The 16,036-nt window shown below is 44.3% G+C and overlaps 1 protein-coding gene across 1 annotated transcript in view; it reads left to right on the plus strand.

Annotated features, from left to right (window-relative positions):
* ERGIC1 (endoplasmic reticulum-golgi intermediate compartment 1) overlaps positions 1-16,036 on the plus strand; it is an 864,031-nt gene that overhangs the window by 517,214 nt on the left and 330,781 nt on the right. Inside the window, exon 6 of the mRNA XM_044069870.1 lies at positions 6-100. Coding sequence (XP_043925805.1) covers positions 6-100 — 95 coding nt within the window. The remainder of the gene's footprint in view (positions 1-5; positions 101-16,036) is intronic.

The following is a 16,036-nucleotide window of genomic DNA, read 5'->3' on the forward strand; positions in this document are numbered from 1 at the left end:
TGTAGCATTAATGAATTATACGTAGATGATCCTGACAAAAACAGTGGTGGAAAGTTAGAAGTGAACCTGAATGTCAGTTTACTACAACTGGAGTGTGAAGGTGGGTATTTACTGCTACTGTAATACAACTGACTTATTAGAAATGTAAATAACTTATATGCACTCCAAATTATACGTATGTACTCCAAAATACTTTTTAATTTCATTCAGTGCTTTGTTACAGTGCCTTGCTCAAATGTTTTTATTCCATCTTATGTGTTACTGTGTTTTAGAAGTTTTTAAAAATTGTATTGTACTTGTTAACTTTGTTATTAGCTTTATAATATTTGTATGTGGAGCTTTTCTCCCTGGGCCTCCATTGAAAACGGGCTCACTTTCAGCCTAATGGACTTTGCAGGTTAACAAACTGCAAATAAATGAAAATAATAATACATTTTTTGCACCAGAAAATAAGATCTTATTAGGAGTGCAGTCTAATGAGAGCTGTAAGTGTTAAAATTGAATTTTATATTACAAACGAGAGAGAGCTTGCCTTAGCACTAAAAAATTGTTGACTTCATTGCAGGGTATAGATTTATTTTTTAATTATAATGCACCTCTTTTAAGTCGAAGAAAAGCATAAAAAAATCTTTTTTTCCAAATTGTTTATACATTGAAATTAGTCAAGATTATATGTTGCTATGCAGGTTTTTGTTTGACAGCATGTGTCTCTAAGGTAGCAGGTGTCTGTTTTCCTGATATTATTTGCTGGTCAGGTGAGCCCACTGTGTATGTGGTTTTCTGGTAGGGCATCCCAGGGACACTTACCATTAAGTGGCTTGCTTAGAGTGGCATTATGTATGGCTGGAGAATGTTGGGATCACATGATAGTAGTCAGCCAACCAATTCTGGTGCTTTTCTGGGTTACCAGTTTCCATAGCAAGTCAAATGGTGTTTATAGTCTTTATGTAGTTTCTTCCTCTGTCAGTTGTGGCTTGCTGCATCCAGTTGATGTTTGTGCTCTTTCAGTTAGGCATATATCATACTTTTCCCTTCCTGTTAGTTGTCATTCCTTAAGAGGAGACTTAATCCATCTATCAGGTTTTCCTTATAATAAGGGTGGTTTCTTCCCTTTAATCCAGCTCTGTGAGTACCACATAGAAAGTCCAAGCCAGCACTGGTATTCACAAACTTTAATCCATCCATGTAAAACAAGAGTTTTGGTTTTGATGTTTAGTTCCTGGGTACTTTTGGTTTTGATTTTTAGTTCCTGGGCACTTTTGGTTTTAATTCTTAGATATTATGTAGTCCAATCTCACCTACATTCTTACTCGTGGGCTCGGAGCGGAACCTCTGCTCCGACTCGACAATACTCTAGCTCAAAGTCTTTCAATTGGCTAGGCTAAGAAGGTATCCCATGCTGCACTGCTCCCTTTTCCCAGATCTCGTTTGCTGCTCGTATAGCTCAGACGTGGTCTCGCTCTTGGCTGTGGCTAAGTATAACTTTTGTCTTTATTGACAGATTCTTGCTTCAAAAAGCTATTTTCATAGCTGTGTGTTGTGTGTGTGTACTAGTTTAATAATCTTGTGTACTTTTTTTCTCGTAGTATTGTCTTTTGTGGTGACTCGCTAACTGTTTCCCCTACAGGCAAGGCCCGTTTCAGTTAGAGGACCTAGTCCGCCCCTTCTGGCTTGTTAGTAGGTACCTATCCCTCGGGCTAGGACCGTGTAAGTTCAAGGACCTTGTCCTTTCCTTGTGTTCCTGTTGAGACCGCTTAAGTTAGAGGTCTTTTGTGATTGTCTGTTGTTTTTTTCTTAGTTCCCGCGCTTGTGGCTTCTGTATTAATGGTTGATCATTATTAATGGTTGGTGTTTTCTTTTCCTTCACTATGTCTAAGGATATGAAAGAGCATAAGCCCTTGGGCTTTAAGAAATGTACTAAATGTGGTTATTAGATGTCAATCACTGATGGACACTCTGTGTTTATTGTCTGGGGGCTATTCACCTCCAGGAATCTTGTACATTTTGCCATACATTTAGCCCGCGTGTTCTTCAGGAGAGGAAGAACAAACTAATTTTAAAAGGACTTTTGAAACCTTCCTTCAAGGAGGATTTGGGAAGGGCTTCCAGCTTCAAGTCCTCTCCCTCTAAGAGTAAAACTTCCAAGGCAAAAAAGCATTCTCCGGCTCCATCTGTATCCCCGGAGCCTCCGGAGAAAGTAGTAAAATCTACTGTGGCATACTCTGCTCCACTGTCTTCGGAACCGCAGGAAGTTAGTGTATTGATTAAATCTGCTTCGGCTCCAAGTCCCTCGGAGCCAATTGTGGAGGTGCTAGTTCGGAGCCGGTCTCCAAATTTTAGGACGGCCTCTCCTCCTCGCAGGTCTCCTTCGGAGAGGAGGTCTAGATCTCCTTCTTTATCTTCTAGGTCCTCCAGGACTCTTTCAGATGTGGATGTAGATAGAGTGGTATAGAGACTGCTCCAATCACCGGTACTGGCAAAATTGTTTTCGGCTCCAGCCCAGTCGGCTCCAGAGCCTGTCTCCCAGCCAGCATCGATACTTCCTCCGATCGAATCTCAGCTTTCAGAGCCGTAGTGGTCAGAACCGTCTGATGTCCCTAGGTAAGCTCTGATGGCCCATCCTGGCTTATTGGCTCCGGCTTCAGCTCTGACCCCATCTGCTCCATCCCCAGGGTCCAGGATTCATGGTTCCTCGGTCAGACTCGAAGGGGAGGCCTCGGGACACTTTTTGGCTCCTAGTCTCCCTCTCAGTGCTTCGGCGGGGGAGCCTAACCCCTGCTTCGGCTTTGGACGTGTCCTGTCTGCTCCAAGGTCTTCCTTGGCTGGTCGATCTTCGGAGCTGGGGGGACCAGCTTTTGAGGCCATGCAGAGTGCGCTGGCCAGGTCTTTAGCGGCATCATTTAGCACTGACACTCCGTCCCCTCCAGCTCCTGTGCGGGTCTCTGATCGCCCTCTATCTTTCGACAGTGGAGACCCAAGGCCTCAGGATACCCCCATGAGTAGTCCCCATATTTCTGAGGGCCCCTCAGTGTTTTTGCCTGAGGAACCATCCAGAAAAAGAACGTGCAAGAGGAAGCTCATCGACTCCCAAATGAGTCCCTTACGTCAGACATCAACCTTGAGGAATCGGAGGGGTCCCCCAAGTCATCCTTTGAGGATGTCTCTTTCTCTGACATCCTAGAAATTTTGAAGCAGAGGTGTGACTTGCCCTACAAAGCTCCCTCAGAGGAGGAGTCGGTGTTCCTGAAGGCCTTTGAGGCTCAGCCCTCCACCTTCTGGGTATCTCCACCCTTCGACGAACTTCTGGATCTGGTTTGTCGAAGGGTGTGGGAAACCCCTAACTCTGTGGAACCAGTCCCCAGGAGACCCAACAAATTCTTGTCCGCCCCCTCTGACAAAGAGTTTCTATCCAAGGGAGTTCCTGTAGATGCCATGGTGGTGGCAGCGGCCACCAAGAAGGGACTGGCTGAGACTTCGTCTACCGTCCATTCTCCTAACAAGGAGTCTAGGACCATGGACTGGCACGGGAAGCGTATGTTTTCTTCAGTGGCCTTTACTCTGCGGTCACTGAATTACTTCTCACATTTTACACTGCTCCAAAGAGATCTCCTGAAAGAGCTTGGAGATTCTCTGCAGGGTAATGTTTCTGATGCAGTGGCTCAGAAGGTCAACGCTCAGATGTCTACCCACAACTCTGTTGCTAACTCCTCCATGAGGCTGATCTCTTATGCAGCCGAAGGAGTGGGTCGGGCAGCAAGTTTGGGAGTTGCTCTTATGAGACACTCCTGGATGCGCCTCTGTAATTTCGCGGAGGCCTTAAAGTCTACGTTCACCAATGCCCCATTTGATGGTTCCTCCTTATTCGGAACCAAGGTGAAGGACACTCTCACTAGGTGCGAGCAAGAGGGAAAAGCTCTGTCTGCTTTGGGAGTCTGTTTTTCCCCTACCCTGTAGGCCTTATCCCAAGACCCAGAGGGGTGGGAAGATGTGGTTCAAAAAATCACAGAGGTTTTTTTCATGACGCACAAGGTGAGTCCCCCTCCAGAGGCAGGGGAGGGGGTAATAATTCTGGTAGATGCCACCCTAGGGGCAGAAGAGGCCCATGTAACCAGGGAGACTATGATTCCTTTCGTGGTTCTCCCTTCTAGCGCTCCTGATGTTAGGCCTGACTGTGCATTTCCGGAGCCAGTTGGGGGTCTCATTTCACTTTACCCAGAGGCCTGGCAAAGTATCACTCAGGACCAGTGGGTATCAAATATAGTTCTTGGAGGATATCGCATTCCGTTCTCTTCAGCTCCCCCTCTGATCAAAAAATTCCCAATCAAAGGGATTCCGCAGCTTCAGAGGTTTTAAAGCTGCTAGAAAAAGGAGCCATCCAGCATGTCCCCTCAGATAAGATCGGATTAGGGGCTTAGATTCTTTTTGGTGCCGAAAAGGACAGGGGGACCCGAGACCCATTTTGGATCTCAACAGATTGAACATCCATGTGAAGAAATCCAAGTTCCGAATGGGCACTTAGCAATCTATTCTCCCATTGTTGGGAAAAGAAGTGTGGATGTGCTCCATCGACCTCAAGGATGCTTACTACCATATAAAGATTGACAGGGCATCCAGAAGTCATCTACGCTTCCGGCTGGGAGCCAGTCATTTTCAATTTCGCGCCCTGTCCTTTGGTCTCACCACAGCCCCCAGGGTGTTCACCAAATGTATGACAGTGGTGATGGCTCACTTGAGATGTCAGGGATTCCAAGTGTTTCCATACCTGGATGACTGGCTCCTTTCTGCCACCACCAGGCATCTACTCCTACAAACCAGAGACGCCACGATCAAACCGTGTCAACAATTGGGTATCACTCTAAATTGGGAAAAGTCTGCCTTGTTGCCCTCGCAGAGTGTCACCTTTATAGGCGCCGAGTTAGACACCGTGCTCATGAGGGTGTTTTACCACTAGAAAGGATTCAAAGTTTACAACAGCAGGTGTATGCATTGCTCCCTTTGAGAAGAGTGAAGGCAAGATTGATCCTAAAATTGTTGGGGACGATGGCTGCTACAATTATGCTGGTTCCTCTGGCGAGACTACACATGAGGCTCCTTCAATGGCTACTCTTCGCCCAGTGGTCTCTACAACATCATCTGCTTTTTCATCTCATAATAGTCGCAGACAGGTGCAAACAGGATCTTCACTGGTGGCTTTACATCAACAACCTCGACGTGGGAAAACCCTTCGTTCCATCCCCTCCGGTTGCCACAGTGACCACAGATGCCTCCCAGATTGGGTGGAGGGGCATTATCTAGGCAGGACAGTCCAAGGCACGTGGCAGGAACACGAGATGCATCTGCATATCAATGTCCTGGAGATGAGAGCAGTGCTACTAGCGTTGCAAGCACTTCAGAGCTTTCTTCCGCTTGGGACAATTGCTATCCATACAGACAATATGTCGGTGGTATGGTATCTAAACAAACTGGGAGGAACCAAGTCATACACCCTTTGCAGAGAGGCCATGCGAGTGTGGCAGTGGGCAGTGGCTTCCCAACGTTTTCTTGTAGCAACGCACATTCTGGGGAAGTCCAATGTGATTGCCGACAGGTTGAGCAGAGCTACTCTGATGCTTCACGAGTGGTCCCTGAACAATCAGGTTATGGAGCAGATTTTCCGCAGGTGGGGTCAGTCATGCTGTGACCCATTTGCCAGTCCCCTAAATACCAAATGCAGCAGCTACTTCACCCCCCTCAGGGGGAGTCACCCAGGGCCGCTCTAGTTCACGATTGGCCCTCCGGTCTACTGTATGCCTTCCCTCCTGTTCCTCTGCTGACAAAGGTTATTCAGAAAGCGCAATCTTTGGGAAGCAAAATGATTCTGATTGCTCCACACTGGCCTCGTAAAATTTGTTTCCCCTTTCTCCATCCTTACCTAGTGAACGCCCCCTAGATTCTGGACCCTCAACCAGATCTACTGACTCATATGTCAGGGCATCTCCATCCCTCTCTTCAGACCCTCTGGTTGACAGCCTGGCTCCTCCACTTCCATCATTAGTCAAGCTTCATCATTTTTCGCTGGAAGTGATTCATATTCTGTCTTCCTCCCATAAGCCTTCCACCAGAAAAATCTATTCCAGTAAATGGAAGAGATTTTCCATATGGACACATGCAAGACAAATTGATCCTTATACAGCTCCAGTTTCGTCAGTCCTGGAGTTCCTCTCCATGCTTTTCAACCAGGGATCAGCGGACGAAACTATTAAGGTCCAGTTGGCGGCCATTTCCACTTTTCACGTCGCTGATGAGCCTAGTCTCATGGCACATAGACTTTGTAAGGCATTCCTGAAGGGCACTATGCTGCTTCATCCTCTAGTTTTTGACCCAGTTATGCCTTGGGACTTAAATTTTGTTCTACAATGTCTCACTTTGCCCCCTTTTGAGCCTGCAGCCACTTGTTATTTAAAATATTTGACTTGGAAGACAATCTTTTTGGTAGCCATCACTTCAGCCAGACGTGTCTCGGAGCTTCAAGTGTTATCAGTTAGACCACCTTACTTGATTTTTCATAAGGACAGGGTTTCTCTCAGACCAAACCCTTCCTTTCTACCGAAAGTGGCTTCCATTAGTAATCTAAACCAATTCATTGAACTACCTGTATTCTTTCCAGAGTTCTCGAACAAGGCAGAATTTAGATTTCATCAGCTGGACATGCACAGACAATTACGATTCTATTTACATAGAACGAAGGATATTAGAAAATTGGATCAGTTGTTTGTCTCATTTTCAGAAAACAGGATTTGGTCTCCTGTTTCCAAAGTCACCTTGTATAGATGGATCTCCAGTTGTATTGCATTAATTTATGCTTCAGGTGGCAGGGATTTATCATTTTGAGTGAAGGTTCATTCTACCCGATCTGTGTCTACATCTACAGCCTTTCAGGCCAGGTTGTCTATGGATGATATTTGTGCTGCGGCTACATGGGCATCTCCTCACACCTTTGTTACTCACTACAAGTTAGATTTGGTGTCCAGAGGCAGGTCTTCCTTTGGTTCCACAGTGCTCAGGAGTATTTTCCACTGAGCCTCCCAGGATTCAGGTGCTGGGGACGCAGTCCCACGGATAAGAATGTAGGCCAGATTGGACTACATAACATCAAGAAGTTATGTACTCACCATAACGTTTGATGTATGTAGTCCATCTCGCCTCACATTCTTACTTACCCCCCCTCCTTCCCCCATCCTGGAGGACCTAGGTGTTAGGTATGGTTTCAAATTCCTTTCTGGTTGGTATGTTCTTCCTTCTCTATGTGTTGTTGTGTGTGGAGAAGTGAGTGATTGAGCTTGCAGCAAACTAGATCTGGGAAAAGGGAGCAATGCAGCATGGGATACCTTCTTTGCCCAGCCAATTGAAAGACTTCGAGCTAGAGTATGGCCAAGTAAGAGCCGAGGTTCGGCTCCGAACCCACGGGTAAGAATGTGAGACGAGATTGACTACATACATTGAACGTTATGGTGAGTACCTAACTTCTTGTTCTTTTTGGTACCTGGTTTAACCTACGTTTTTTAACCACATAGAAAGGAACAAGGATTCAAATACGTCTCCCTCTGTTTCCACCCTGTATATGATTTTGCAGTCTGGCCACCATTGTAGTGTTTTTTTTTTCTTTTGGGAATCTAACATGACTTGCTTTTATTGTTTGTCACAACACTGGTTATATCTTAGAAACTTTCTATAGGTAAGTCAAATTATGGCATTTGTAACTAAATCTGAGATGCTGACGACTTTTGAAAACTTAATTAGGTTACTGATGGCAGCTATAAGAACAGTTCAGTAAAAGTTTGTGTAGAACACTGGTTATTGGTGGGGAGGCCTAGGTATTTCTTGCACGTCTGAAAATTAGGTATTTAGTATTAATTTTATATGGGATCAAAGTAACTACAGCGGGATAATAAACAATGAATTTATGTGTATTAGACTGTAAATCTGTCGTACAAAAATAATGCACTAAGGCAGTTCTCAATTGCTTGTTGTGTATGTTGGTTCATGTTTCTGTTCAGTGTAGCTTATGCATTCTTACGATTACTTTTTGAAATACAATAAATGCTCAAGGGATTTTTTTTTTGGTATGAGGGAGACTTTAAATTTCTTGGTATTGTATATATATATTTTTATTTATTTTTAATGTGAATTTGTTAAGCAGGGTAGAGCACTGATCCTACTGGACTCATTTCAGTCTCAGCCTGGAGAAAACACAATGGATACATGACATTTTATAGAGGGAATGAGAAAATGCAATATATACATATATTATATAGAAAGTGAGAGTGAATGAGAAAATGCAATATATACATATATTGTATAGAAAGTGAGAGTGAATGAGAAAGTGCTATATATACATATGTTGTATTGAAAGTGAGAGTGAATGAAAAAATGCAATGTATACATGTATTATATAGAAAGTGAGAGTGAATGAGAAAATGCAATATATACATATATTATATAGAAAGTGAATATCATGGTTGGCTTGAGGGTATAAAGGCAATAGATAAATGACATCAGAAGCTTGAGGGTATAAAGGCAATAGATAAATGACATCAGAAGCTTGGGTGGCTCAACCAGCTCCCTGTGCCGGTTCACTTTAGCAATCCACTTATTACAGTTAGAGCCACACACTCCCTTTCCCCCCAGCTCTCCCACTGAATAGCAGCAAAAAATAAAAGAAAAGAAAAAAAAGAAAAAAGCACTTCACTGTAATAAGCCGATTGTCACAATGTAGCTAACTGTAATTACCAGCCCTTCTATTGAAGAGCAGGAAAACAATGGCCATTCCTTGTACTGAAGATTCTGGTTCAGTAGATAATGAATGGACTGATGGATTGAGAGACGGTCTGATTAGCAGCAGGCAGGGGTGGCAAAAAAGTCACAAAAATATTCTTAAAACTCCTGTCCTCCCCTAGTCATTGTAGTGACTCCCATTTTTGTCACCAAGTGCTTTGTATAGCAGTATCACATATGCACCTACATTTGTAAGTTTAACAGTCCAGCTATGCAGGTATTACCCCCCCCCCCCCCCACACACACACACACACACACACATTAAGTAATGTTGTTTTTCTAAGAAAAATACATCCTCATCATGATGATTTGAATGCTATCTTCTGGAATAGCTATTATAAATATATGCATAATGAAGTAGTAACCTTATTGCCATGTATGTAGTAATATACTAATCTTAGTACGTGTTTTATGTAACAGCTGTATTCTACCTCTTACAAAAGAGACGTTTTGTAATATAATAGAAATGTTCTGTGTGTTGATTTCCATACTTGTTTGATCCATGCAGTTTTTTTCAACAGGCCTTTGCTAAAAATGGTCTGTGTCCAGCCAGTCTATTCATGACAACTAAATAAATAAATAAGTTAGTCTTTTTTTGTGTCCTGTTTTGATCCCCGATGTCTACCAACCATCAGCCTCTGAGATCTGCCCACCCATATATTCCACATAGAGCAGGAGCCTCTACCAGGCCTATTTGTTCCCTTAGGGCTTGAGCAGATTTTGGGGGCCATCAGCCAGGCAGCCATCAGGGCTTTGCTTTCTTCTAAGTCTGTAATTCCACTGCACATATCCTGCACTATGGGTAAGGATCGCTGTGCAGTGGTCATGTCAATGAAAGTGTGTCACTCACTTCCGTGGGTGATGCAGCTCTTCAAGGCAGCCCTGTCTCCTTGAAGTCAGCATCTCTTCGTGATCTCTGATCTCCACTGGGGATTTTGCCATTTGAATGAACATCTGGACAAGCTTCCTGACCCCCCCCCCCAAAAGAGAAGTGAACTGACTTCATTCTTGCTTTGCACATTCCAACTCGAGTAGACTCCCATGCTACTGTTTGAATACAAGTTGCCTGGATTGTAGTCAAGGCTTTATCTGTCTACTCCAATGGAGCAAGCTAAGTAAGTCTTTTATGTATGATGTGCCACTGAAGAAGTTTCCACCCCAGCTAGAGATTCTGTGAAGGGGGATCTCAGGAACTACAGTTTTGTTTTTGAGAGGCCCTCTGCATTTGGTGAAAGCTGAGATTGTCTTTCTAAGTTCAGTCTTGGCACAATTCTTGTAAAGCTGTAGCTTGCATACTTGTTGTACATGTCCCCTTCGGGGTCACACAAGAGTGTAAGAGGTAGCTCCTGGCCCCACACTTCCCAGATCATTCTTTTTGCTCACTCCTTGCAGATTTCGAGTCTCGTGTGCTTAGTTGGAAAGATCCTGCATTCATTGCTGAAAGCTAAACTTTATTAATGTACCAGCATTCATCATTTTACAGGTGAGGATCCACAGAGACCATGCTTGGGGAAGTACAACATCCATTGATGTCAGAAATGCTAGAGCTTCAAGCTAGCCCCTTGACAAAAGCAGGAGGAGACACTGGAGATTTTCTTAAATGTCAACAGGATGGCACCACTAGAAGAAGCCAGTACAAGGAAAGACCCATGTATGGTTTTAGACAATAGTCAGTTTGGGAGAGGGTGAAAGTAAGGTTCATAGGTTCATAGGTTCATACTAGGCTATCTGCCCGAGGGCATTTATAAGCCTAGCCCATAGTTTTGTGGCTTACGCCACCCCTTTAGTTTGGAGAAACTATGCCCATTATTTTGCTGTGCCTCTGTCGAGCAGTGACACTGAGGTAACCCCTGGGGTGTATCTGCGATCTCCCATCCATTGGTCAAGATTCCTCTTGAACAAGGCCAGCGAGGTGCTCTGCCTTACATAAACCGGGATTTTGTTCCACAGCATAGGGAGTCTTTGGGTGATGAATCTATCCCTCCAGCACGTCCTATTAATAACCGTGTCGAGGTTTAAGTCTCCGCCCTTGTGGCTCTGAGGGATCTAGATTTTTTGAGATGAAGCATGTTCATCAAATCTGGGTTTGACATGGCCTTGTATGTCAGGCATAGGTCACCTCTGAGCAAGCGGTAAGCAACTGAATATAACTGGAGTTCTTTCAGTCGGGCAGCATAAGACAGATTTTTGAGACCCTTTATCCTTTTGGTGAGGAACTTTTGTGGCCTCTCCAGCTGCTGCAAGTGTCGGGTCAGATACATATGGGGCATTGTACTCGATCATTGGTCTGATGAGTGATGAGCATAGGGAGACTATGACTTCCCTTGATCTAGATGTGAATCCCTTCATGATAAGGTGGGCAATGTAGAAGGTCTTCCTAACTACTTTAGCAATATGAGTGTCGAATGAAAGGCTACTGTCAACCTGGGTTCCCAGGTCCCTAATAACTTCTTCTGTGTTCAGGGGATTGCCACCTATATGGTAGCTAGGGGTAACCTTATTTTTCCCGAAGGGTATGACTATGCATTTCTTAGCATTTAACTTAAGGCCATGGCTCTGGCACCAGTTATCCGTTTCTGTGAGGCCCTTCTGAAGGATATCTGTGTTGGATGTGTTTTCAACTACGGCGCCCAGTTTGCAGTCATCTGCAAACTTTGTCAGCCATAACCCTCCTGTGTTTGCTTGTACTTCAGAAAAGTAGATGCCAAACAAGAGTGGGCCCAGGACTGAGCCCTGTGGGACACCACTTGTGACAGGCCTTGAGTCTGACATGGCGCCAGCAACTCTGACCCTGTGGGTTCTGTCACTCAGCCAGTTTGCAACCCATCTTGTCATGTATGGGTTTACATTTAAGTTGATGAGTTTTTCAATGATACCCGAGTGAGGTATTGTATCGAAAGCCTTCGCCAGGTCTAGGTAGGCTGTATGGACTGCCTTTCCCTCATCAATGGCCTTGGTGACTGTTTCGAAAAAGTCAACCAAGTTTAAAAGGCATGATCTGCCTTTGACAAAACCAAACTGGGTTGGATCCAAAGTCTGCAAGTTCCCTGTGTCTTTATTTATGAGATCCATTATGATCCTCTCCATGGCTTTGCAGATAAGGCTTGTCAAGCTAATGGGACGGTAATTTCCAGGGTCGGTGGAGGCACCGCCTTTGTGGAGTGGGACCACAGTCGCTGTGCGCCACTCCCTGGGTACGTATCCGGAGGTGAGACTAAGATTAAACAGCTGTCCTAACTGTGGGTTTAATTCCTCATTGAGTTCATGGAGCACACAGCCGGGGACACCATCAGGTCCCATGGATGCTGTGTTCTTTGCCTTGGAGAGAGCAGTTCTCACCTGGGCGTTAGAGATGTTTGGGGGGCTACAATCATTTGGTATAGATATCTCTCCTTTAGGGGGGAGGGGGGGGAGAAGTTTGCACTGAAGCTGTCAGCCAGTATGTTGGCAATGTCTGTAGGATCAGTAATCTTCACATCATTTTGAACTAATTCTGAGCATATCTGGGAGTTTCCTGCTAGGTTTCTGACATAGCTAAAGAATGCCTTATGGTTGTCTTTAGAGTCCTTGGCTATTTTTTTCTCAAAATTAGCTTTGGATGATTTTATGAGAGCTCTTAGCTTTTTACTTATAGTGATCAGTGATGTCTTACCTTTTAAGGATTTTGCTCTATCTTGTAGTAGCTTTCTCCTTTTGTTGTAGAGTTTGTTTATGGCTGGGGTCCACCAGACTGGACGCTTGCCTTTGGTACAAAGAGTCTTTGTTTTGCTTGGGATTGCCTGATCCATGCAGCCCTGCAGGTGCTGGTAGAAGGCATTTGTAAGTGATTCAGCGGTTTGAGTAATGTTAACCGCCGGCTCAGGGGCCTTAAAGGAGACCACACTAGTCTTTAGAAGTGTGAAGTCGGCTTTCCTGAAGTTCTTTACTGTGGTCTTTTTCATTTCGCGTGGGGGCGGGATGAGGACCTCCAGCGAGATTAGTTTGTGATCAGATCTCACCAGTGAGGGCTATACTTCTGGCGTTGAACATTGTGCTCCCATGTTCGTGATGATGAGATCAAGTATGTTCTCTCCTCTTGTGGGGATGGTGACTAGTTGTTCCATGGCATTTGAGTTTATGAATTCCAGGAACTTTTGGGCTAGAGTGTTTGGGCTTGAGTAGTGTTCCCAGTCTATATTAGGGTAGTTGAAGTCACCTAGTATGATGGTGTTTGGAGATACATTTATCCCCTCCAGTGTTTTCAGGAAGGCCATATGAGGTTCCTGAGTTTGCGAGGGTGGCCTGTAACATGCTACAAATTGCAGAGCAGTCTTGCCTATGGTTAATTGCACCTGGATGGTTTCCGATGCATCGTGCGATGCCACCAATCTTGAGGTGTGGGTGTCCTTGATGAATATGGATACCCTCCTCCTTTCTTGGTATTGTCCGGGTTTTGGGGCCAGAACGCATGATATGAGGTAAAACCTGATAGTGCTGGGGTGCTCTCAGGAGCCTTGAACCAGGTTTCTGTCACAGCACAGACATCGATGTTCTCCATACTGAGAAGGGCCTCGAGTGCGTGCATCTTGAGGTTGAGACTTCTGGCATTGAGCAGCATTACCCTTAATTTTTTTTCTTTGTTTTGTTCTAGGGTGGTAGGTTTAGAATTTGAGCCTTGCCTAAAAAAGGCACTATGGGGGTGGCAAGAGCCTTTGCCAAAATCCGGAATCCCAGAGGTGACAAGTGCAAGCCGTCCCTTGCGAAGCAGCGTGGCTTGTCCAGCATGTCATCCCAGGCAGACAGATATTGGATCCCCTTTGAATTACACCAGAGTTTAAGCCAATTGTTAAAGCTGATCATCTTATCTCTGTATTGTGGCATCATTCTTGGTGAAGGTAGGATACTGCTCAAGGTCAGGGTCATACCTGCTTGGGCTACATAATCAGAGAGCTCCTCTATGTCTCTTTTCATGTAGTCCAAGGAGGTACGTCTCAGGTCGTTAACACCAGCGTGGACAATGATTGAGTCGTACTTGTACCTGCTGTTGAGAGACCTGAGTGCATGCGTTATGTGGCGGATTCTAGCACCCGACAGGCAGCTTACTGTGACCTTCTCCTTACTCAGTCTGGTGAGCGGGACATCAGTGTGTCTGACTATGGAGTCACCAATGACTAGTGTGTCTGTGTTTGGCCTTAAGGGCTGTGACTGCTTGACACTCTGACTGTGTGGTCTATGTGTTGCAGGTGTTGTGTTCTGAGGTGGTAGTTGTTTGGGTGTCTGCTTTGGTGGCCTCTGCTGTTTTGGTAGATTTTTGATCAGAGCCTCCGAGTATGTCTTTGTGTGTTTATGTGTATGATTTGAGGTTGTGATGGTATTATGTGAGACTGGGTCTATGGTGTGTGTGGTTACCTTCTCCTCCTGTCTGGTCTTGCCAGTCCTATGTTGAGAGAGCTCAGCCTCCAGTTTGGCCGTATAGTTGCATCTCTCGCATGTATTTGTGTTTTGTGGGAGGAGGAGGGGGTTGTTCAGGTACATGAGGCAATTGTAACATTGCCTCAATATTCCCAGGTTCACCAGCTGAGCAGGAGAGGACATTAGCAACTGATCCCTCGACATGCTAGAAGGAATAGACAGAAAAACTTTAAAAAAAGGTTCTGGGGGATGTGGGTGACCGAGAAATGGGGTTTGCTTTTTTGGGGTACTTTCTATAACAAGAGTGCTGTATCGAGGTGATAAGTACTGTAGGAGCAAGTGCTTAGCTATATAGATAGAGAATAGTCTACTTGGGAGTCAAGTAGAGATAATTTATAGTTGTAGGATACACTAAATAGAACAGTAGTACTGGCAGTGTCTATAACCTTTTCTACACCCAGATATACCATTGGGGTAGAATGCTTATTTTCACAGGCTGGAAGCTTTCCAATATGTAGTGAGGGATCAAACTCCTGCCTGTCATGGGCATAGCCTCTCCATATGAAAACTGGTGAAACAGGACAGTATCAGAAGTGGTTCTCTATTGGCTGTTTGCCTAATACTTTGCATGTTCTGAGTTCCTTTTTATCCACTAATCAGTAAACATTTTAGTTGAAAGGACTAAATCTATCAGCTCCTAATAAGAGTCATCCTATAATATTTGTCTGGTTTCCCTAAATCTTCATTTACCTGCTGTGTGACTCTGAGCAAGTCACATTACCAGACTGTCCTCCCAGGCTCCCAGTGCAAGTAAGCTTCTGCCAGTAACAAAAAGTGCATAGAATAACTAACCCGTGATGGATTGAGGAAAGGGGATGAAATAGAGGACTAACCCAACAAACTCTTTCAGGGCTAAGCCCAGTGGTCTATAGCTGTACTTTTCATGTTAAGGCATATTTATTGACATTTGCTTACCGGGAAAGTCCAACTGGTAGGTGCCGATTTTCAGGGGAGGCCCAGAGAGAAAAGCTCCAAAGTATTACAAAAACATTTTAAGAGCAATAAATGTACAATCTTCAAAAACATCTGCAGTTAAAATAATTATACCAAATTAGATATAATGTGAAAACACTGGTTGAGTACATAGAACTTATATGACAGTAATTTAATATTTAGAGAAATTTTAGCCAGCTTTGAGAAATTAAAGGTGCATTTGTTATAATGAAAACTAGAATTGCATTGTGAAGAGGGAGAAAAAAACAGGGTTATAGCATATTTAAAGAGATGGGACAAAAAATGATTGAAATAAGAAGGTGAATGAATAAGGTGGGAATAAGGAGATGTAAGGTAGGCACGTGTTTTTATTTAGGGATGTAGTTTATCCTGGGGTTGAACAGAAACAGGGACAGATTTTGGCCAGGAAATCTTTCAGAATGGTTTTAAAGGACTGTAGGGAGGGTATTGACCAGATGGATACCCATAAGGCACTCCAGTCATTAGCAACATGGTATGAGCACTGACTATGCCCAGCAGATTTGATAGGTTTGTGGACAGAGTGGAGATTTTGGTTCTTGGATCATAAAGACTGAGTGGGAATATAGTTGTGTAGAATGGTGTTTAGTACTGAACAAGCCGATGGATGCTGGATAATTTTATAGGTGGTAAGAAGCTGTGTATATGGGGTAGTTCTAGCCAATTTAGGCTTTTTAGTGCTATACAGTAGTAGGTTCTGAAAGGGGTGTTTGCTGCAAATTTAGTCACTTTATTATAGCATTGTTCAAGTTTTGCTTTTTTGTGACGCCTGGAGGTCGCTAAGGATGGGAGCGCTATA

Source organism: Protopterus annectens, chromosome 4.part0 (genome assembly GCF_019279795.1).
Source record: "Protopterus annectens isolate FY-2018-M chromosome 4.part0, PAN1.0, whole genome shotgun sequence".
NCBI classification, from domain to species: Eukaryota; Metazoa; Chordata; order Ceratodontiformes; family Protopteridae; genus Protopterus; species Protopterus annectens.